Source organism: Toxorhynchites rutilus, chromosome 3 (genome assembly GCF_029784135.1).
Source record: "Toxorhynchites rutilus septentrionalis strain SRP chromosome 3, ASM2978413v1, whole genome shotgun sequence".
NCBI classification, from domain to species: Eukaryota; Metazoa; Arthropoda; class Insecta; order Diptera; family Culicidae; genus Toxorhynchites; species Toxorhynchites rutilus.
In genome coordinates, this window is record NC_073746.1 from 105,758,659 (window position 1) to 105,781,966 (window position 23,308).

Genomic DNA, 23,308 nt, shown 5'->3' on the forward strand with positions numbered 1-23,308 from the left:
TATGACCCGGGGTGGTAGCATGAAACGAGAAATGGGGCCGAAGCAAAGGGCACAGGTGGGAATTATGTATGAATAATTCGGAAACGGTGTAGCTGTTGATATGATTGTTGATGTCTGTCCCCTTTGGACAACTTCAATTCGCATGTTTTCAAACAGTTTTCTGGGGTAATGTGAATTTGCTGACCTGGGTGTTCTGCCGCATGCGGTTGATGGCGGAAAACGATGCAATGCAGTGTCCGGGGTTTTGGTGGTGGGCCTGAGGCAAAATCTCGTCATTGGACATATTCGGCGGGCTCAGATCGCTCGGTGTTTGCGTTGAGTTGCTGGTTACAGTGGCGACATCCTCTCCGCTGTTTCCCTCAGTGGTTACTGCGGATCTGTAAGAAGAGACAATTATCAGTCACATCATTGTTTCGTCATCTACCCGTCAGTCTGTCCGTCTGTGGTGGCGGAAATGAATAATACTTGGCAGCAGGAAAATTAAGAGTCTACTTTAAATGACTTTGCACTCTTATCCCCGAGACAGTCAGTCTAGCGTGGGCTGTCGTTTTGCACTTTCACTACCTTCGTCATTAGGGAACAGTAACTCGAAGAGAATACCATACTTTAGAGCAAAGCAGGGTGGTAAATGTATAGCTGGAAAGAAATGTTTTTACCGTTTTCCCTTCGGGCTCTATAGAATCGTGGAAAGATTAATTTTGCGACAATTAAAATGGTATAAATGGAAGTGTCTCCATTTATCTTAAGAGTCGATGAAACCTAGGAAGATGCAATTATTTTAATATTATTTTCTCTCACTGCAAACACTTTTCTTGCTTTGATCATCCTCACAAGCAGCAATGAGTAAAGATTCCCGGGCAGAAGGGAAATGAGAAAAAGTTTCATTAGTTTTCATTTCAGGTCATAGAAAGTGAAATTACTCTGGTCGAGTGAATGTACACTCGTGGTTTTTCAACACTCAATTACATAGCTAGAGCTCATACAGCTCATGTCATTCGCGTTCATAGTAAGGAAACAGGCTCAAACTTGAAAAAAGTTTCAAGGATTTACAAAAACCACTGCGGCAAAAAAACTGAAGAGGCAACGGGGCGTCCCAGTGGATATGCTTCGGTGAGATTTTTGATACGCTCATGAAAATGATATATGCCTCTGTGACATGCAGGGCGGAAATTACTTTCCCTTCTGTCGTCGTCTGAGCAGGCACTCATGTCGAGGATCAAAGTATACGAGGGTACAAATACGTTAAGGAAAGGATTATCATACCGACACTACGAATCATGTATTAGCGAACATTTCGTCATGGATTTGCTGAATAGCGGATACCTCTTGGAGTGAAAATTAATGATTATTAGTAAGATGGTGTAGCTTTACATTTCGCATTTGAGGTGGAATTTTTCGAGTCCCTCTGATTTGAATGAAACCTTGTATTTTCATTTGGCATATTTACCACGAGAAGAATGTTTTTTGACGTACGACTACGTCTAACCGGAAGATTTAGAGGGTAAAATGAAAATTTAGGCACTGAACAAGTAGGAAAAAATGAAAGATTTTGAACGCTTATAACTCGAGCTTTTATCAATAGATCGCAAGGGTGTTTGCATTAATTGATAGGAAATATTTCTACGCGTCTATCACAATGAATAACATTTTATTTTTCTTGAGATAAACAATTGAAGAATTGTGAAATATCAACTATTTTTTTGATTGGTCCAATTTGCCGTAACGTAAGTCTCACCCATGCGTAATTCTCTAGCCAGCCAGTCACCTTAAAAAATCCCCTCTCAGCTGCGAAAATGATCATCAACTTAAAGATGTAGAACCCTAGGTTGATCAGTTGAAATGTAGTATTATATTATAACGTAAACGAAATTAAGAAAAAAAAGATTTTAAACAAAAAAAACATGATTCTCGTCCAAACCGTACACCAGTGTGGTTGTACGCATCGCATCAATAAGACAACACAAGCAGCCTTGTCTGGACGTGACAAAAGAGGAAAAGTTAAAGGAAAGGCAAAGCCCCTCTCGAATCGTGCTGGTCTGCAGTTCCCCATAGGATGTATTCGCCAATTGCTCCGCAAGGGTATCTTTACTGAGTGCGTTGGTTCCGGTGCCCCAGTCTACCTAGCTGCGGTTATAGAGTTTCGGTCGCCGAAGTGCTCATGTTGGCGGGCAATGCTGCCCGCGCCAACAAGAAAACTCACAAAAGAACACTCTAGCTAACATCCAGGACAAGGCGACATCGAGGGCGTTCAAATTTTTTTTCCAAAATCACGAGTTTACTAAGTTTTCTAAATTGGATCCATTCCATAAAACACGGTGCTTTTCAGGGTCATCAAACCTTTCAGAAAGGAGTTACAAAAAGTTACTCCATAAAAACGTTCACCACCTCGAAAAAACACACTATGCCAAATATCAGCTCAATCGGACTTACAGGAGAGTGGCGCAAAGGGGTCAAAGTTTGAGTATTTTGAAAATCGAAAAATCACCTAAGGGGGAGTAAAGGAAATCGGGGTTTTCGAATTTTTTTTTGATGCCAAATATCTTCAAATTGCATGTTTTGTTATCTCGAAAACAAATTTTTGTCAAAAAAAATTTTAACTTTTTTCGCCGGAAACTACAGCATTTCTCCATTCTAGTTTCCATTCCATGTATTGCCGGGCGAAAATGAGTTGGTTCTGCTTATGGGTGGCGGTCAGTTTCGGCTTCCCTTGAGGTTTCTTCCACATGATGTTTGGTGACTCATTCAAGATGCGCGCAATTTGCCTCTTCGTTACTGGAACAACCGATTCTGCCTTAATGTATGAGCAGGACATCGTTTTCTGGTTGCTTCGTGTCTTATTCGACCTTTAAGACGCAAAGAAACTTTGTTGTTCCCATTTGTTGGTCGTTATATCCCATATTTCTGGCATTATTTAAAGAAATTCCGTACCACTTTCTGATATAGACCAATTTTTGTTACGATCGAGCGATTAGAAAACTTTTGTTCACTGTATATCTTTATTATTTTCCGCCCGTCTTCCGTCAATAGAATACCTTTCGCCATTCCTTTAAATTCTACGTATATCACTAATCTGACCAACTTCTTACGTTGCACATCTAATATTTATCTTGTAAATTGAACATTCCCAAGATTTTTTTCAAAAACACAGATAAAGGCGAAAACTCGGGTTTTATGCCCTGCGGCTAAACGTATGTCTCGGGAAAAAACGACGTTTGAATGTTTATATCCACCGATGCCGCCTTGTGTGTGTGATTGTGACACACGTTCTTTCAATAAAATCGACTTAAATATACTATCACAACAGCAAATAAGTATTCCGATAAAAAGAACATTCCTAGTTGTTTTGGTAGTGTTTCAAGTTTTTTTTCAAGTGCGGCTAAACGAAACCAAAACCTTACTTTTCGTCTCGTATCCAAAAAGTCACGAGTGTCGATTTTTGACAAAAAAAAATTTGAGATGGCATTAGATCTCGACGTTTCATGCAATTTGAAGACACGACGAAAAACCCGATTTCCTTTTCTCCCTTCTGGGTGATTTTTCGATTGTCAAAAAACTCAAACTTTGACCGCTTTGCGCCACTCTCCCTTAACTTCGATTGAGCTGAAATTTTGTATAGGGTGTTTTTTTGAGGTGGTGAAGGTTTTGAAATTTCGATTTTTTCCCATACATTCATTGGTACCCTAACCGATGCATTCTAAACTGACATAATAATAATAAATTATATAAACTGATTTTTTGTTTGCTTGTTGAGAGCTTGTTTTTTTTTAACTTATTGGTGGTTGGGGTCTTTTAGATCGATCATTCTGTTTTCCCGAATTCGTGCGGTGTTTCCGAATTGAAAGTAGCTTCAAACTACAACACATTGCAAGCAGGAGGACAATAATGAATTTTCTTAGTAGTGAGAACTGCTTTCTTTGGTTGGTAACTGAAGTTGAAAATTGACTGACGGGGTGGAGCCGATCTGGCGTGGAGGTAATATCCATACTTCTCACGCTCAAGATCACGAGTTCAATTCTCACTCCCGACATTCTTCCAAAATGGAAGGTAAAAGTGTCGAACCAGCCAGAAGCGTTGAAAGTCACTATAATACAGAAAAAAAATTACTGACGTTACACCTGCATTGTACAGACACATTACTAAGGAGCAACATAATGAACTATGTATTTACTGCTGCTCTGTTCTTGTTTTTAAAGGACTTTAATCCGAAGGTCACTCGTCCCTGTATTTACTGTTGTTTTTTTTGGAACGCTTATAGCTCGTCTATTTCTCGACAGGTGGTAGAGATGTTTTGGGATTCATTCGTCTCCGAAACTACAGTTGAATGTATGCATTGAGCAAATTGCTCAATAGTGAAATATATGATAGTGAATGAGCTGACCACCTATGTATTCCCTATCACCATCATTCATCAGCCATCATTTTGATTGTACGATATGTGCATACGCCAAAACATGTTCGGCGTTGAAAGCCTTAGAAAAAAATAAAACAATATATTTAAAAATATAATTAACAAAGGCTGTCCCCTTTAGTCCTACGTCACTCTGGTTATATCCCGACATTACCCACCCGCAATGAGGTACATATGAGCTGGAGCAGTAGGCAGAGTATATTTGTATTGGTAAACAAAATATGGTGTTGTCATTATTTGCATCCAATATGGAATGTGTATGAAAGAGACGAAACAGTATTTAAATAACTCACAATTTGATGATGTCATGAGAATAAAGGCTCATGAAATCTTGTATCTGATTGTTTTTCAATAGATGATAATTGTATTGTGACTTATTTCCATCATTTAAGGAGCAAAAAAGCCCAGAGAACAGTATTATTCTCAGTCCTCGGAAATAGCAGAATTTTCAATGAAATGTTGCTTAACTATTTTCCTCAAATCACATACACATGTACTGGAAGCCTTTAAAATATCTTCACATCACCGCGAAAATAACGAAAATTTGTTTGTTTCTATGAAGGTGAGAGAGTGAAAATGATGAACATAAATATCACATCATACGAGTAATCGGTTTCCTATATTATTAACATTAGAATTAAGGAAAAATGTATATATACTAGTAACAATACAGTAAGGAGTTCGGCTCCTTTAAACCTATGTAACTGAGCCTGTAAAAATAAACGATTTAAATAAAAAAAAAATATCACATCTTTTCCAACATCATTTCACGAATATATCCAATGCACACTGTCACATTATATGCATATTCAGTGGGAACTCCACGAAAAGGTCTGTTTTTAATTGATAGGCACTTGAACATAAACACAAATATCAACGTCACAATGTGAAAAATAGCTATGGCAGCGCATGCTATCACGCACACTACGTTCGCAAATTCTGCCATCTGCTCCACCTTATAATCCTGCTCATGGACCCACCCGTCTTTTTTGATTGTGTTTGATTACCCGAAAAACAGTTACCCGAACGACAGCTACCCGAAAGACATTCACTCGAGTTTCAATCACCCGAATGTAACAAATACCCGAATGCGACAGGTACCCGAATGGAACATCTACCCGAATGAATATTCACCCGAATGCGCCATTTACCCGCAATTTACCCAAAAGTTAAAATTTACCCGAAAATTAAAATGATAATATTTTTACATTGACTGGTATCCAAAAAACTCGTGAATTGCGTGGGTGGAGCAAAAACGAGGAAAAGCGGTGTTGCATACTATATTTTCCAAAGTTATGAAAAAGATACATATGATTAAAATTATATTAATATATTATAATACTAATATATTAATATAGTAATAAAATGATTAATTTTATATGAATGATAGACATTCAAATTCGATTATACACATTATCCAGCCATTTGGATCACGTAGCCCATACACGTAGAAGAAAGTTGTCATTTTCAAGCAGTCGACATAAAATTTATAGAATGAGATATTGAAATTTGTGGAAAAAAAGAGAAAAAGTCGCAGGAGGGTTGTGTCCGAGACACGACCGCATAGCTGACGTAGGATTCCGTTAGGCTATCTGTTGCGCGGTGATTTCGAATATGTTTGAAGAATTACATTGTTGAACTCTTTGATAATGATTTGGTGGCTGTTTTATTTGGTTGTTGGGTATTATTTGAACACTCCACCAGTGTTTACAACCGAGATGTTAACAGAAAGATGATAATTCGTTGCCGTAGATGCCAAAGTGGAATGATATATGATAAAAACCGCCCTCTGTGGCCCTAGACGAGATGCCTGTTGTATTCTGTAGGGATGAAATAAAGACAAAAAACCCACCAATGAAATATAAGATAATTATCAATATCTAAAAAAATTATCAAGTTTTCTCATCAGTAAAAACATGTTACTTTATTATAGAGAAAATATATTTGAAATGGAAAAGATAAAAGGAATAATTTTCGTAATTGTTGAATTAAGATATTTGAATGTAAGGAATCGAGGTGGCCCAAAGCCGCCGAGGTGACGCAATCCGAGTCGGACACCGAACCGCCGACTGCAACCCTCAGACGACATACGTTTGTCTGGTGCATCAAGTTTGTCCGGTAAATTGTTGCATTGAAATATCAAGCATATATCTCAATCAACAGGAGATTCGACAAAAGTCATAATCTGATTTGTTGGAATTTTTCCTTTTTCACTCGGGTAAACGTTCTATTCGTGTAAATGCTGCATTCGGGTAAATATTGCATTCGGGTAAATGTCCATTCGAGTATTTGTTGCATTCGGGTATTTGTTAAATTCGGGTATGTGTTACATTCAGGTAAAAGTGCTTCGGGTGAATGGAACACAACCTTTTTTTTGTAGCTCAAGAGAAAAAAATAAACAGGAGCATGTATTTTAGAAAGAGTCTAATTGTAATTCGGTACCCTTATATTCCGATTATGTATCCTTTTTTATCACCCTTCCCCTACATATATCAGTCATGTATAGGTATGTTGAACAAAATTATTTGCAGCTGTGGGGTAACGATCTCAACTTGATTAATATAAAATAAATAATATCGTGATATATTTTTATATATATATTATTTATATATTTTTTGTGAGAGCTTATCTTTTAGAAACAAAATTGAGCCAGAAAAGAATATTCAGTTTCCGCATTTGTCAAAACTATTATAAAAACTTCAAGACAATGTTCTATTATCATGAGTCACCCACTTGGACACCCACATTGTGTAATGCAATGATTTTTCTAAGAGTTTTGAGAATATCCTAGATTTACAAATTCCTCAATTGATAATACAGCGATGGGCACAAAAAAATACACCCCCATTTGAAATCAAAGTGTTCCAATATTAAAAGTTTTTTCAAACTTTTCGGTGTTCCAGTCATTACTACATATAAGAAGGCCATTTGCCATTTTGTCATTTCAGCATCGTTGATTAATTTTTTTAGAAAAACAAAGAATTGCTGCACCTTGGGCAAGGAGGTCAGAGCAACCAGCCAAAAAGCGAAAAAGTACTAGTCCTAAATGGATATTTTTATGTGGAAGCGTTAGTCGAGGCTGGCCGTATCTGAGTAGCAGGAAATCATCCAGAAGGAGCGGCTTCGATGAATGGGCAGATATACAATAAAAAGTGTCTGCCGCAAGTTGCCGCCTTCATCGAGAAGTATCACGCGAGAGGGGATGTGGTTACAAGAGATCACTGTAGGAGTTGGCCCGTCTGCCCTCTCAACATTCTCCAGCTGCGACCGATGGAAAAAAAATGGGTAATCTTAAGCGGAGAATCTATTCCAATAAGTTTGTGGCAAAAACGGAGCAGCTTGTCGCCAAGGCCATGAAAGAGCTGAAGATCTTACACCTTTCATTGTCTATGGTTAAGGTTCCGGCCAACTTCCGTAAAACCGTCCAACAGACCATCGGGTAGGAACATAAGAATCAATGAAATATCGTTCCATTGAATTATTTTTCATAGTTTTTTTTTTCATCGACATCCAAAATTATTTCATTTTTTAATGCATTCGTTACGTCGCTTCCTCTTTTTGTCTGAACTCTTTTTAGTTAACAGTTTTGCGATATGACCTCATCGCACGATCAAACTCCTGTCCAAACGTATCCAATGTAACCGCGGCCTAAATCATAACACAATATCTGAGAATCAGGAGATAACAGGTAGGTAGATTGTATTGCTACGCTACCCATCATCATCGTCGAGCAAATCAGTGAATTCCAGGAGCCCCTTTGTTTAGTTTTCGTTCAATGTGAGAAGGCAAACGCTTTCCGTGTTAACGATTACAACCTCTGGGACGCCCTGAGACGCAACTTGAAACTGTTACAATGCTACAATTGTCCGGTACAGCGGACAACTACAATACAGTTGAACCAGTGAGCTACATTGGAGCCTATTCATGTTTCTTTGTTTTTAAGAGGCTTTAAACTTTGCAGTTCATTCGCCTCCAACAGTTGGAGCCTATTAGTGCTGATTTTTCCCAAAAGCGGCGGATGGCAAGTACTCAAAAACTACACACGGACACTCTCACGATGCCCTACAAAGTGCAAAAGAAGCGTTGAAGTGGAACCGCTTATCTTGAATTGCGGTTGAAAGTTGCTAATTCTAATATCTAAGATCTTAATATGACGAAAAAACATGATGCAGATATCTGTACTGTTCGGAAAATTCGTCTTCGAGAAGGTTACAAGTCTTATCGATTAAATGAAAAGTGAAAAACTTCGCTGAAGGTGGCGCGCATCGGCTTTTGAGTCACACTAATGGGAAAATTGGTGAAAATTTTATTCTATATATGTATCATCTATATGTAAGTTTTAGGTGATACATATATAAAACAAATATATGGAAATTTTTCGTTTTATTGAAACTTGAGCGAAATAAATACATTCGAACCTGTCCCATTTCTTAATGTTCTAAACATTACCATACATTCTTCATAACTATTTTAGTTCGTTCATGACAATTCACAAAAAAACTCAAAAATTTTAGGTTGTTTCGTAGGAATCACTTTCTCAGCCAATCAACGAAGAAATCTAACTAGCATTCAATTTAATTATTCAACCTTGATTTAAAGAATCTGGAATACGCTTGAAACTATCCAAAGTATTGAAACATACGAGCAAGCTGACAGTTTCTTCTAAGGATAACAATTTCGTCGATTTCTCAGCGAGCGCGAGAATTTCCATTTCACAACACTGTCCTTTGTATGTTTATAATTACTGGTGTCAGCATCATTATGAGGAGTTATATTTACAGAAAACACGCTCAGCCATATCATTACCGTAGTCAATAATTTTAAGGAGCTGCTAATCCCGTTAATTAAAGACCAATTAGCGGCCGACACATTCGTACAAAGTACCAACAAAATACGCTAGAGCAAACAGTCCTCGGAAACTTCTGAACAAGCATGGTTTTGTTTATTATCCGTCGCGTTTTCTGTTGGAGAACGTGGAATCCAATGAACCGAGAAGAATCCTTCGCGTTGCAGTTGTCATTGCTGAAATTTGTCGGTCTATGGCCCCCGGAGAAAAGTTCGCGGAACGAGTCGATTGCATATCGTGTTTATGGGTGGTGTTTTCGGATAGTGTTTATGTACATTTATACACTGACGCAGATATTGTTTTTCCTGAATGTGGAAGACCTGAGTGTATGCTGCTAAGGCTGGTTGTGAATCTGAGCCTGATGATTATTTCATTTTCATATTCCACTCAACAGGGAGTAGCACAAGCCATGTTCCTGCTGATGACCCAAATCACGTTACTCTACAAATTGGAGATATTCCATAGCAGAATCGAACGTACTCAGCGGTGCGTTCGGAAGTTGAGATGTGGACTGTACAACCCCAGATGCAGTTTGGAGGAACGGTGCGAAAGATTTTTAGAAACACAACGTGATTTTGTTCCAATCATTCGTTCCTCTGTTTTTTTCAGGGTGATAGTGGAAGCTATGAAACGGACTTGGCTCCTCGGAATATCGTTTCTGGTGGCAGCGTTTGTCACCATATTTTTCTGGGCAATTACCCCGTTCATCAAGGGGGACAGAGGACTTCCTCTGCCCGCGTGGTATCCTTTCGATTACGACCACTCGATTGCTGTGTACATTGTGGTTTGGTTCTACCAGATTTTTGGCATTTTAATGAGTGCGGTGTATAATATCGCCACCGATACACTGGTGACTGGTTTACTTGCCCATGTCCACGGCCAGGTTGAGCGGTTGGGAATATTGCTTACGAAGGTGATTTGACACAATAAAGCCACTGAAAGCATTATTAGAGTTTTTTTTCTGTACGAACCACAGTTGGGGAAGCAATCTGAAGCATTGATACGCAAAGATACATCAAATATGTGCACCTTTGGCATGGGATGTGATTTTTGCACCGAACTGAAATACGCGTTACCCAATGTCAGACATTTATCGATTCTACACGGGCAATGTTACGGCCACTTAACCGAACTTGTGCTATTCCACAAGGATATTTTGAGGTTAAATAATGTGACTTCTTGTATGACATTAATTTTAACTAACCATGCTATTTTAGACTGGGAAGAGAGATCAACGATATTTTCAGCTCGTCAATATTCTTCCAAGTAATAGCGTCGATAATCATTATCTGCATGACGGCACTGCGTTTGATTGCCAAAGATGGGGATGCATTAACGAAATTTTCATCGCTAAACTATTTGGTAACAATGATCGTTCAAATTCTGCTGTTTTGCTACATTGGGAATAATGTGACATTTTCGGTATAACTAACTCCTCTCATGCGGTTTCGACTTCTGTTTGAAAATTGATATCTATTGCTATTTCAGACTGATAAATTGGTTGAAAAAACTATGCTGAGCAACTATATCGACTTCAACCGACCCACTGCCAAGGTGTTTCTCATTTTTTTAACTAGGTAAAGATTGTGCAACTGAACGTCTGAACGTGATTGATTAAGAAACTCAACGGCTTTGCTTTAATTTCTTTCGTAGGATCGAACGGAAGGAAGACTTGAAGGCTGGATTCATTTTCCAATTCGCACTGTCTCTATCTAGTTTCCTATGGGTAAGTAGAGTTAAGATTCAAAATTCCACCGTGATAACACTCGCAATTTTGTGTCAGATACTCAAGACATCATACTCTTATTTTGCCGTTCTAAAGAGCGTACAAAAATGAAGCTGGAATGTTGATGGTGTGACCTCTTAGATACTTCATGATAGAAAAAAAACTAATAACCATTACCTTTTACATATTATTAGTATTTTGATGTTAATAAAATTTTAATATAATAGAAACTACTATTGTTTGATAAAAGATCCGAAACCCGATACATCTGTACATTTTTTTTCCTTTAATTTGTTCAATATAATCACATCCCGAAGTAAGGGGGGCTTTCTTATAACAGCATATTTTGGTGAAAAGTTTTGGAAACCCGATTAACACATTGCGGACCGCTCACGAGATTTCTCGTGTTTCGCGTTCCATCTATTACGGATGGATCACGAAATAACCCGTGTTTTTTACACTTGATGGTTGAATTCTTGGTCTGTAAAGAATCTAACAAGGCCTACCGATGCCTTGCCTTCGTATCATCCACACCGAAGGAAACGATCTCATTCGTGCATTCCAAACAAATGAAGCGTACAAGTTTGCCCCAAAACATGCGGTCTTTAATGTGTTAATTATTAAGCGTTCGCCACAATTCAATACAATATGGTGCTAGAATTTAGAACATATGTTTTTCTATTCAAATTTCACGAATAATATATGATTTAAAGTTTGGTTATTTGTAAGCGATGAAATGTTACGGTACGAAATTGAATGTCGAACAAAAAATAAAAATTATATCAAAAGTTATCTGAAACGCTCAAAATTACGATGGGTGGATGAATATGTAATAGAATTTTGACGTAGGACCAAGTCTTTCATTAAGGGTGCAAAATCTGAAAGCAGGTAACATTTTTATGAAACGAATTTAACTTTAACAACTATTTTTGTTGGGAACGGATTTTGATGATTTGCATATCAATCGAATCGGAAATTATCTGAAATTTGTTTGATATGCTATACACAATTACATAGCCTGTAAATATTTAAAATTGATAACAATTGGAAGCATTCTCATTTTCCCATACATTTGTTATGTCCATTTGTGTGCTGACCCAACCGTGTTGTTAATAACGAGCAGCTTATGCAGCCGCGAGAACAGAAACACAAAGGGGATAATGATAAGAGAGTATTTGCGACATAAATTCCACCCTTGCACAGTAAGTAGGGGAGATGGGGGTAAGACGGACATGTTAAGGAAAACATCAATTGTATCTATGGAAACTCATGTTTTCAAAAATTTAAAAGCAGTTTCTTACAGTTCAATATACTGGTTTTCGAAAATGTGTTTTTCCATGTTTTTTTACTTAAATTAAAACAAGCCGAAAAGTACAACATCTTTATCGGGGCGGGTATAATGGTCATGTTGTGGGGGAATATGGACAGGTTCATAATATACAGGGTTTTCCATTTCGGGCTTCCGAAAGTATACAGCCCTGCGCTGACAACCGTTTGATATAGCTGTCAACCAAAGCGTCATATCGTTAGTTGAATGTCTGCCATTTTACAATATGGATCGTTTTAGCATCGCACAACGTGTTAATTTTGTTAAATTATACTATAAAAATGATTAAAAACCGGCAAATGTTTTTTCGAGCATTACGGACGGATTTTGGTCGTCATGGACGGCCTACAGAGCACACAATCGCTAATGTAGTGCGTAAATTCGAACAAACTGGATCCGTAGCGGATATTGTGAAACCTGTGCATCATCGTAATGTGCGTTCGGCCGAAAATATTGCTGCTGTTGCTGCCAGTGTGGAGGATGACCCGAATGTTTCGATTTCACGGCGTGCTCAGCAATTGGGCTTGTCAAACACATCATTGTGGCGAATTTTGCACCTACAACCATATAAAGTCCAACTGGTACAAAAATTAGAGCGTGGTGACCATGGAATGCGTCGGGCATACGTCGATTGGGTGAACAAACAACAGCAGCAAAATGCTGAATTTTCGCATCAAATTTTCTTCAGCGATGAGGCACATTTCGAGCTCGGCGGCTATGTGAACACCCAAAATTTCCGTATATGGGGCTCAGAAAATCCACACGTGATTGTTGAGAGGCCATTGCATCCGCCAAAAGTCACTGTTTGGTGCGCATTATAGTCTGGTGGAGTCATCGGGCCGTATTTCTTTGAAAATGAGGACGGTGAGGCGGTAACTGTGAATGGTGAGCGCTATGGCCGCATGTTAACCGATTTTTTTTTGCCACAAATTGAAGATATGGATACGGATGACATGTGGTTTCAGCAGGACGGCGCCACGTGCCACACAACACGACCGAACATGGCCATATTGCGAACGAAATTTGAGGGACGCATAATTTCGCGTTTTGGTGATGCCAATTGGCCGTCCAGATCATGCGATTTGAACCCGCTAGACTTTTTTTTGTGGGGTTATGCGAAAGACCGTGTCTATGCCAACTCTCCGCAAACTCTTGAACATTTGAAAGACAACATTCGTGAAGTTATGACCGAGATACCGCCCTATATGTGCCGAAAAGTCATCGAAAATTACCTGTTCCTGATCAAGGTGTGCGAGGAAGCCCTAGGTGGACATTTGAATGATGTTGTATTTCACACATAATGGCATAAACCAAACTTTAATTTAAAATAAAAGTTTCATCGAAATTCGAATTCTAAGTGTGTTCCATTTCAATTTACTTTCGGAATATAAAGTTGGAAAACCCTGTAATAAGCGTAGAGGTTTATCGCTCGCGAGAGGAATAATTTCACTCTCTCCCAGTGTTTGTGCGTCCAGTAACTGAAATAGAACAAAAAGAGAAAGCAATATAAAAAAGAGTTCAATCCCTTCTTCCCTTCACTTTCCATCATGCATTGGATGTGATTATGGATATGACTGTCCATTTCACTCCCCCAGTGCAATTATTTCAATAATTCAAATTTACCTCTTACGAATGAATTTACTTTTCCGTACATACCTAACATCGCTTCTCTGTCAACTCACAAACCGAAATATAACCATCAGCGAATTCAATTTTGCAATTTTGCCACTCAAAATGCTTAATATCGAAGCCGCAAAAGTTACATCCACACGTGGAATCATGTTTGATTTTCGGTTTTTGTTTCCCTAATTCACTTTTAATCAGTATTCATTGTCATAGGATGGCTTAAATATTCTAGAAAAGCATGCAGAAGGGTTTCCCATCAACAAAAATTTGAAATTCATAATGCAACTATACAAATCAGACACCTGTCCAGTATACCCCCACTGTCCGTCTTACCCGCGGCTCCCCTACTGCGCCTAAGAATGAGGGCCAAACATTATGGGATGGGTGTACTGTAAGATGTTATCAGAGTTTGGATGTACCCGAACAGCGCAAATACGGATTCTACCACCTGATTACTTACGTATTCGATTTGACTGGTAAGAACATCTTCTTGTTGCACGCCACCAACTTCGAGAGCTGCTTAATAAGAAAGATTTTCACTCTCAATGTGCATATTCCCTTCGAGGTTACAAGTTGCGTTGTGGTGGTACGAGTTGTTGTAGTTGTTGTTGTTGTACAGGTTGTGAATGATTTTAATTGTGCAACTGCTACTGCCGGTTGTGCTGCTGTGTTTGTTGCTGAAGCTGAAACTGAAACTGGCGTTGACAAGCGTGGCGCTGATGCTGTTGCATTCGCTGTTGCGACTTTCGGTGTGGAATTATCCTTGCGTCTATGACATTCCGTTATCGTCGTGTGAGTTTGCCGTTTCCTTCGATGGGTATCCACTTTCACTTTGGCTCATGCACATATAGGTGCAGGAGTAACGTGTATTTTTTTCCAGTGGCAAAATCAACACTAGACTATCTCTCTTTATGATCTTGTTATCGTTTTCCCGTCCAGCGGTAGCGGCCGTCCAGAGTATGGAACGTTTATTTGCAGTAGTAGCTGTCGCGTGGGTGTTTATTGTGTCTGGAACGATAAAGAGAAAAAGAGATAAAATCAATGCACAATTTGTGCTGATGGCAAATTGATGTTATTGAGAAACGCCATTTGATATGCTGTAAATAAGATTTTGTTTTTCGACAGTCGGTGGAAGGATGTACACATCTTGGTAAACTTTTGTATGCAAAAATAGGGTTCTTAAATGAAAAAAAACTCATCTACAGCAGGGATTGATTGACAGGGATATCTTTTTGAAATTTATCAGATTTAAATTGGAAATCTCTTCAAGACTCTATATAGCGACTTGTACGGCCTACAAGCGTTTGACGCCGATTGTATAAATATTATTGAGAATGACAATTGCAGTAAGCAAATATTTGCAGGCAAATTTGTATCCCCCAAACCCCTGTGAACGTTTCATATTGATATGTTTAAAATAATGTAGACCCCATCTTCATGCGTTGATTTTTCACGAAGTTATAACATTTTAAAAATCACCTGAAAATTTCGACTTCGCACTCTGTTCCTCTAATTGATTTGTTGAGTGTATATTTCGTCATCCATCACACATCAGCTGTACTTGGTGAACATCTCCGTGCAAAGTCTTCTGATGCTGGTTTTGACAAAAATTTTCCTCATACAGCCATTCCATGCCAAACCGATATAGTGGTATAGTTATCAGATTTTCGTCAAAAGTGGTAGTTTTTTTTTCTTTAGGCGTCGTGCACAAATTACGTAACGCGAAAAGGGGGGGGGGGGAGTTGGGTCCAGGTTGCGTTACTTTCTGTGTATTAGAGATAGGAAATTGCGTTACGTAGGGGGGGTGAGGGTGTCCAAAATCCGGATTTTTAGCGTTACGTAATTTGTGCACGACGCCTTATCGCAAATTATTAGACCCGTTAGGGTGACCATTTCCATTTTAGAGTAGTCCGAAAAATCCATTTTTTCGCAGTTATGTCAAAATTGACATTTTTCCAAAAATCATAACTTTCGTATCACTAGACCAATTCAGATGTTCGACATATTAAATTAAAGCCAATTAACTGGTCTTTTTTGGAAAAATAATATAGTTGCAGAAAATTTGAATTGTGTTTTCGTTATTATTCATTGTATTTGTTTTTTGTAGTTTTCATGGTCTCGGGACCAAAGGCGCTATATTTTTTTTATATTTCTTCTGGAAAGCTGAGGATTTTTCACATAACTTAACTCGAAACGAGGGAGGCGTTTTTTTCGTTTTTGAGGTATGATTTTTCATAGTTTTCATGGTTTCGGGACCAAAGGCGCTATATTTTTTCATATTTTTTCTGGAAAGCTGAGGATTTTTCACATAACACATCTCGAAACCAGAGAGGCGTTTTTTCGTTTTTGAGTTATGATTTTTCAAAGTTAACCGATGGTCCGAAAAATCATTTTTTCCCATTTTTTCCAATACAAAAACTCATAACTTTTGATCTACTGAACCGATGATCAACATATCAAATTAAAGCCAATGAGCTAGTCTTGTTTGAAAAAATATTACACTTTGGGTAAAAATGGATTTTGTTTTCGTAATTATTGATTATATTTGTTTTTTATAGCTTACATCGTTTCGGGGCCAAGGGCGCCATACTTTTTTATATTTTTTCCTGAAAGCTGAGGTTTTTCATATAATATATCAGAACACCAGAGAGGTGTTATTTTTCGTTTTTATGTTATGACTATTCAAAGTTAACATGTGTTCAGTTTTCGTTCAATATTTCTATGCGCAATTACCAATATAATATTATAGTCCCATACATCCAGTCTAGATGTATGTGACTATAATATTATATTGGTAATTCTGTTATTTTTTCAAAAAAGGCTAGCTAGTAGGCTTCAATTTGATATGTCGATCATCTGAATCGGTTCAGTAGTTCAAAAGAAATATTTTTTTAAAAAAATCATTTTTGGGAAAGTAAGGAAATATGATTTTCTGGATGACGGTAACTTTGAAAAATCATAACTCAAAAACGAAAACAAAACGCCTTCCTGGTTTTGAGATATGTTATGTGAAAAATCCTCAGCTGTCCATAAAAAAGATAAAAAATATAGCGCCCTTGGTCCCGAGACCATGGAAACTATAAAATACAAATACAATCAATAATGACAAAAACAAATCCTGAAATTTTAGCAACTGTAGTATTTTTCCAAGAATGACTAGCTAATTAGCTTTAATATGTCGACCGTCTAAATCGGTTCAGTAGTTCACAAGTTATGAATTTAAAAAAAAAAATTTTTTGGTAAAAAGGGGAAAAAGTCGTTATTTCGGATCATCCTAAAATGAAAATGGGCACGCTAACAAAAAAAAATTAAAAAATACGGGTCTAATAGTTTACGATAAAGAACAAAACTATCAATTTTCATGAAAATCTGAGATCCACTATATCGGTTTGGCATGGAATGGCTGTATATGCAAGTAAAGAAAAAAACTAAAGAAATCCGTTACGCTCTAGGATTAATATCAACTACCCGACAGAAAATAGCCCCAGGATTTATCCACACTTTCCACCCTCCAGCTTATATTCTATTTATGGTTACATAATACGGTAAACAGAGAAAATTCCGAGACAGCGACGTTGAAAGCAACAGTGAAAGTGAAAGTGTTTATCCTTTGCTTGCTCGATTCGTCTCGCCTCGTTGACTCGTCCGCTGCCTTTAGGCGTTCATGCAAGGGAACAACTTCATGTGTTTGCTTAGAATGTAATGGTTGAACATCGTGAAAGCACTAGTTCTAGTAATCTAATAGTTTTGGTGTTACATGAAAATGATGTTTTCGATTATTTTTTTATGTCAATTGTCTTGAAATTGCATGAAACGTCGAGAACTACTTTCATCTCGAGAATACAAGGCAAAATGTATGGTTTAGGGTTCAAATTAAAATTGTCATCTCGATTTTCCAGATTTGCACGATAAAATACCGAATGCGAAATAATAGCTCAATCGGACTTCATTTACTATTGTCACTGACGTTAAAATTTGAGTTTTTTGAAAACAGAAAAATCACCCAATAAGGGACTACTGTAAATCGGGGTTTTCAAAAAAAGTTTGATGCCAAATGTCTTATAATTGCACGAAACGTCGAGATTTACTGTTATCTTGATTTTTATTTGTCAAAAATTGACTTTTTGTCACGTCGTTTTCTTTGTCTAAAAAGTCGATTTTTGAGAAAAAAAACTCAACTGTTTCTAACTGTCAATCGTTATTTACTATAGAACTCGCTGTCGCAAATAATTCTGATATGAGCATTAATGATCCACTCTTGCTCCCACACAAATCTAGGTTGGATAGCTGGCGGAAATATTGGGTTGTCCAAGAAACTCGCGCCGATTTGGTGTCTCATGTTTCTCACTTATGCTGACAATCTCGGCCATTTAAAAAAAAAAATCACAGCTGGTTTGCTTGCACGTGTTTTTGCCCGTCTTTGATTTTTGCCTATTCCAACTCAGCAGCTTCCATTAGAATGACAAGACTTTGGTTTCCACGTCATAACCATAATCCCATGATTCGTCTCCTGTTATGATAATCAGGAGCATATTTGAATCGTCGTGGACAGAGTCCAAAAGATTCTTAGCTATGTTAATGCGATGCTGTTTTCTGTCGGTATTGAATAGTTTTGGTGAGAATTTTGAGGCGACATGTCTCATGTACAAATCATTGGTAAAAATGAATGGCAAGAGCCAATCGTCAAAACGCCAATATAATTTTTGGACAGACCTCGATCATTTGACTATGGGCCCTATTATAGAGCCGATAAGAATTTTGCTCGTTAGCTCTATTCTACTATTACAGATACAAGGGCCCGAAATCTTCGAAGATGAAAAATTAAATTCGACTGTCCTCTCAGTAGCTTCGCATTCGGCATTCGCCGTCAACATGATTTGAATTGACTAGAAAATGAATTGAGAGCGAGGATGACTGAAGGCATGATGGATCAGTCTTCAGAAAACATACGTAGCGTTGCGCTTGAGTTCACTTTTCATCAGCGCGCGTTCAAAACAAACACGTATTCTTTCTTGGTACGAAGTGCACAAAAGTGATAAACGCGACAGCGCAAAAGGTATCCGGTGCAGAATTCAGATACTAAACATCTCTTCGCACTTGTGTGATGCGCGCCTAATTTTATACACACACATCAAATTCTATGTATCTTCGCTCGTTCTAAGCAAAGCATAAAAACAACAGCGCGCCTCCATACGAACCGTATACGCTTGTGTGAAAAAAAATATCTCAACAGAGAAAGCAAACCTAATTCAGACGCGCTGTAAGATAGGTATAGAAATACAGCGCAAAGCATGGCGCTAAAGTGCTAAACTCAGCGCAAAACTGGGCACAAAAACGGCGTTGAGAACAAAACATTTCATCTGTGTTTCGTGCGTGTTCATTCGCCAGAGCGCATGTGTACACAAGGAATGGGAGCTCAACTGGATACAAAAATCCTGTTACGCATCAGCACCGAGTTGCATTCTGAAGGCTGTGATGAACTGATGAACCAACTAGCAAATGGTTATTCTAATTGACGTGACTAATGAATACAAATCTGCCTCTTCATTCAAACTGACTTCAATCTACGCTTCTACTCCCCCTGACATCTCGTTACCCGCGTATACAATCTTATTTTATGTTCATATAAAGAGAACGAAAACTTGATTGATTGCGTTAGTATTAGTAAATAGCGTGCAGTTTAGGAGGAATTCTGAATAAAATTTTAGTTCGCTTTGTTTCCGAGTTCAATTTTGTAAAAAAAACGTGTTTATACCAACGAAATTAATAAATTTTCAGTGTTTCTTAACACAACACTTATAGCATACAGTGTGAATAATTTTCGTGTACGATAATCTAGCTCACTTGTAGTATATGTCAAACCACGTTGAACTCGAACATCGATACAAGCATATCGATGAGAAACGAATTCGATATGCATTGAAGTCCATTTTACGGGGAAGAATAAAATGAGATGGTCGAGTCGTAGAGTGAGATAGTAACCAAATGCCCGAATGACTATTGAATCATGTTCACGAGGAAATTGCTGTAAGAAATTACAACTCATTTCCAATTGAATACGAAGGCGAATTTCTTCATAGTCCGCTGACTATTCTCAGTTGAATATGACTTTGCTGAGCTCTGATAGATACCGAGCATGTCAATAGCATCGACCGAAAAAGGCTCTCGGTGAAACTGTCAGAGTTTTCGAGTTGTTTGATATCTTCAAAGATTTATTTTGTTCTGGTTTGCATCCCTAATACTTTCCTTTGAGAAAGATTTCAAAGAAAACAAGAACCAAAAAAAAAGTAACGCTTAAATATATGCAATTGCAACACATGAAACTCGAGAAAGGGAAAATTTTATCTCGATTTTAAAAATACGAAATTTTGCTCGGTGTGATAATGATAGTGATCAGGGCTCGCATAGTTATATTCAACTGAGTATTGAGGAATTCCCCTCCGTATTCAGTTGGAAATGATTTTTGGCTTCTTCACGCAGTTTCTCCGCCAAAACGACTGAAAAGTCAGTGGGGCGTTTAGTCGTTTTCTCCCTCTACTACTCGACTATCTCAATTCATTCTTCCCCGTCAAATTGTCTTCATTCTATTTTGAACGAATTCGTCCCTCTCTCTCATGTACCACGTATGAATGTATCGATGTTTGAGTTCATCGTGATTTGACATATACTACAGGTGAGCTAGATTGTTTTGTATCGTAGACGAAAAACTACTCACACGTATAAAATAGCGTGCTATGTTGTGCCCAAACTTCACGCTATTTACCAATACTAACTCGAGGATCTTTATAGCATTCCTAATAACTGTCGTTGGTTTGAGTTCACGGTGAACAGACAATGAACCGTAATGGTGTAACTAATTTTTTGCATCAGAAATCAAGTTTTAGTTTCACTTTATATGGACTTAAAATAAGATTGTGTACTAATTAGTGTCAGGGGGAAATGTAAGTGTGGATTGAAGTAAGTTTGATGAAGAGGCAGATTTGTATTCATTAGTCGCGTCCAGGGCTCTGCGTAGTCATAGTCAACTAAGGATAGTCAGCTGACTATCTATATCCGTATTCAGTTAGTAATGACTTTTGGCTTCTTCCCGCAGTTTCTCCGCCAAAACGACTAAACAGTCAGTCGGGCGTTTGGTCGCTATCTTCCTCTACCGACTATATCATCTCATTCTTTCCAGACCAATTGTCCTCATTGCATTTTGAAGTGACTTCCCCCAAAACGAATTCGGGCTCTGGTCGCGTCAATCAGAATAAGTATTGACTAGAATAATTCATCAGTCATTCTCTCTCTCAACGCTAGTCAATTCACTTTCTGTTAACGGCGACTGCCGAAGTATTCCTAGTCGGAGTGAGAGTAGAGTCGGTCTTCATTTTCCACCTTCGATGATTTCGGGCCCTGATAGTGATTGTATCGACTTCTTGATTCGTTTTATATAATAGGGCCCTATAACTATATGCACGGTATCGTTTCACAACATTTCGCCATCCTTCACGGAATTTACAATTCCATCCTCCCAGAGCTTTTTTATGCTATCCAGTGAATTGATGTTCTTACAGGAACCAGAACAAGCGATAAGCTTAAAATGCAATATGTGGTGAGTACGGCGGAGTGGAGTTGCATATCCCAGCCAAATTCCAAAGTTCGAAGACATAAGGTTTAGCATTGTTTTGGATGAACACATCAGGCATCATAATGGCTAATTCTGGTCTTCAACTAGTTTTAGAAGCTAGGAGTACTTAATGGAATTTATCGGCAGGTTACTTGAAATAACTCATAGAACATAATTCCTTCTTGAGCAAGAGTTTGAGCTTGGGTAGAAAGTACACTTCGTAGTTGCTCTCCGTGATTACCCTGAACCTTTGAAAATGAACAATGAATACACTGAATGGCACTTGGGAGTAACAAATTATTCTCATTGTGCAAGTTGTGGTGATTCGAGCATCATATAGTCAATAACGACGCCGGACGTAGAGAAGGGAAGAGTGCAAATGATTATAGGTCGCTTCTAGCCATCAGTGTTTGACTTAGTGCAATTTGGTTGGTTCAGGTCAATCACGGAGAGCAACTACGAATTGTACAGTCTACCCAAACTCAAGCTTCTAGCCATCAGGCTTTGTGTGTGTTGTTTGTTTTCGTTGCGCGAAACATAGAACTTGTTTATTTCCTGTACATGTGAATAGCACACCTTTGATACATTTATTTGCCATTCGTATTAGCTCTCGTGCGCATCGGCTCTGTTCTGCAACAAGCTCCTAGCTTTGTTGACGGTTTCGACCGAGAGTCGAGAAACGATTTTTCATAAACGGTCATTCTCGCAATGTTTCATTTTTATAGCTGCAAATGTGTGCTTCCGTTAGACGCGTGTTTGATGCTTGTTAAATGACGATCCACAGAAGATGCCTCTCGTTAAATACTCAGTGCAATGCGTGCATTGATATGAAGAATCAAATTGCGACATCTGACCAATTAATGTATTGTTCTCGCAAAGGCATGAAAGAATCGTTGCTTCTCGAAATGATTCTACAAATCCACGTAAGCCATTAAATCTTTTCGGGGTCCCTGGGACTTTTTACTAAAGAATTATTTATGAAATTTCAACGTGTTCGCAAATAATATCCGAAATGATAAACTCGCAAATTTAAAAAAAAAATTGCGTTGTCCTACGTCCTAAGCGGTCGTGTCTCGGATACAACGGATTTTATTTTAAAAGATACGTAGAAACACTCTCCTCTTCCATTGCCCGTAGAACAAACGCTGCATTCGATTGGTTTATCACGTGTATGTCAGCGTCTTTTGGATCTTCTATATCAAATTGCTGATGGAGAAAATCGTCAAAAGCTGTGAACGATTTTCGTTTATTTCCGTCCGTCCTCACTATGTGATTGAACTACGCTGCCAACTCGCATTAGATGTACTTCTTTCCACTCATATATCGACACCAAATTAAACTAAAATTTTCCTTATATAAATATTTGTCCCAATTGGTAACTGAAAAAGAAACACGATTCCTCCATGGCCACTGAAACACAAATGGTTGAGAAAATCGACCACAAATGTCGTCCCGATAACGATTTTGAACAAATTATTTTGACGAGCGTTATTGCTGCAGGCGCTGTCGTTGCACACTTTGAAACAGCGAATTTCCTCTTTTTCGAGGCTGTCGTAGTGAATGTGAACAAAATTGCATTGCTGTTCTGAAATATCATCCATTCTTTACCTTCTTGTATCAAGCTGTGTGTATACCCAGGTTTTTTTTTCACGAGTTTTTTTACGAGGTTTTTTTCGCGGATTTTTCAATTAACGCAGTTTTTTTACGCGGATTTTTTTACGAGGTACGTATCCCCCGCGTAAAAAAACTGGGTGTATATGTGAGTG

General features: G+C 38.2%; 1 protein-coding gene across 5 annotated transcripts in view; it reads right to left on the reverse strand.

The window, feature by feature from the left end:
* Positions 1 to 23,308, reverse strand: part of LOC129777732 (kelch-like protein 17) — an 85,602-nt gene that overhangs the window by 29,377 nt on the left and 32,917 nt on the right. For all 5 annotated transcript variants that reach the window (XM_055784188.1, XM_055784186.1, XM_055784187.1 and 2 more), the window contains exons 2-3: positions 14,394 to 14,941; positions 185 to 377 (exon numbers count right to left, since the gene is read on the reverse strand). In XM_055784188.1, coding sequence (XP_055640163.1) covers positions 185 to 377; positions 14,394 to 14,419 — 219 coding nt within the window. In that variant the 5' untranslated portion in view covers positions 14,420 to 14,941. The remainder of the gene's footprint in view (positions 1 to 184; positions 378 to 14,393; positions 14,942 to 23,308) is intronic.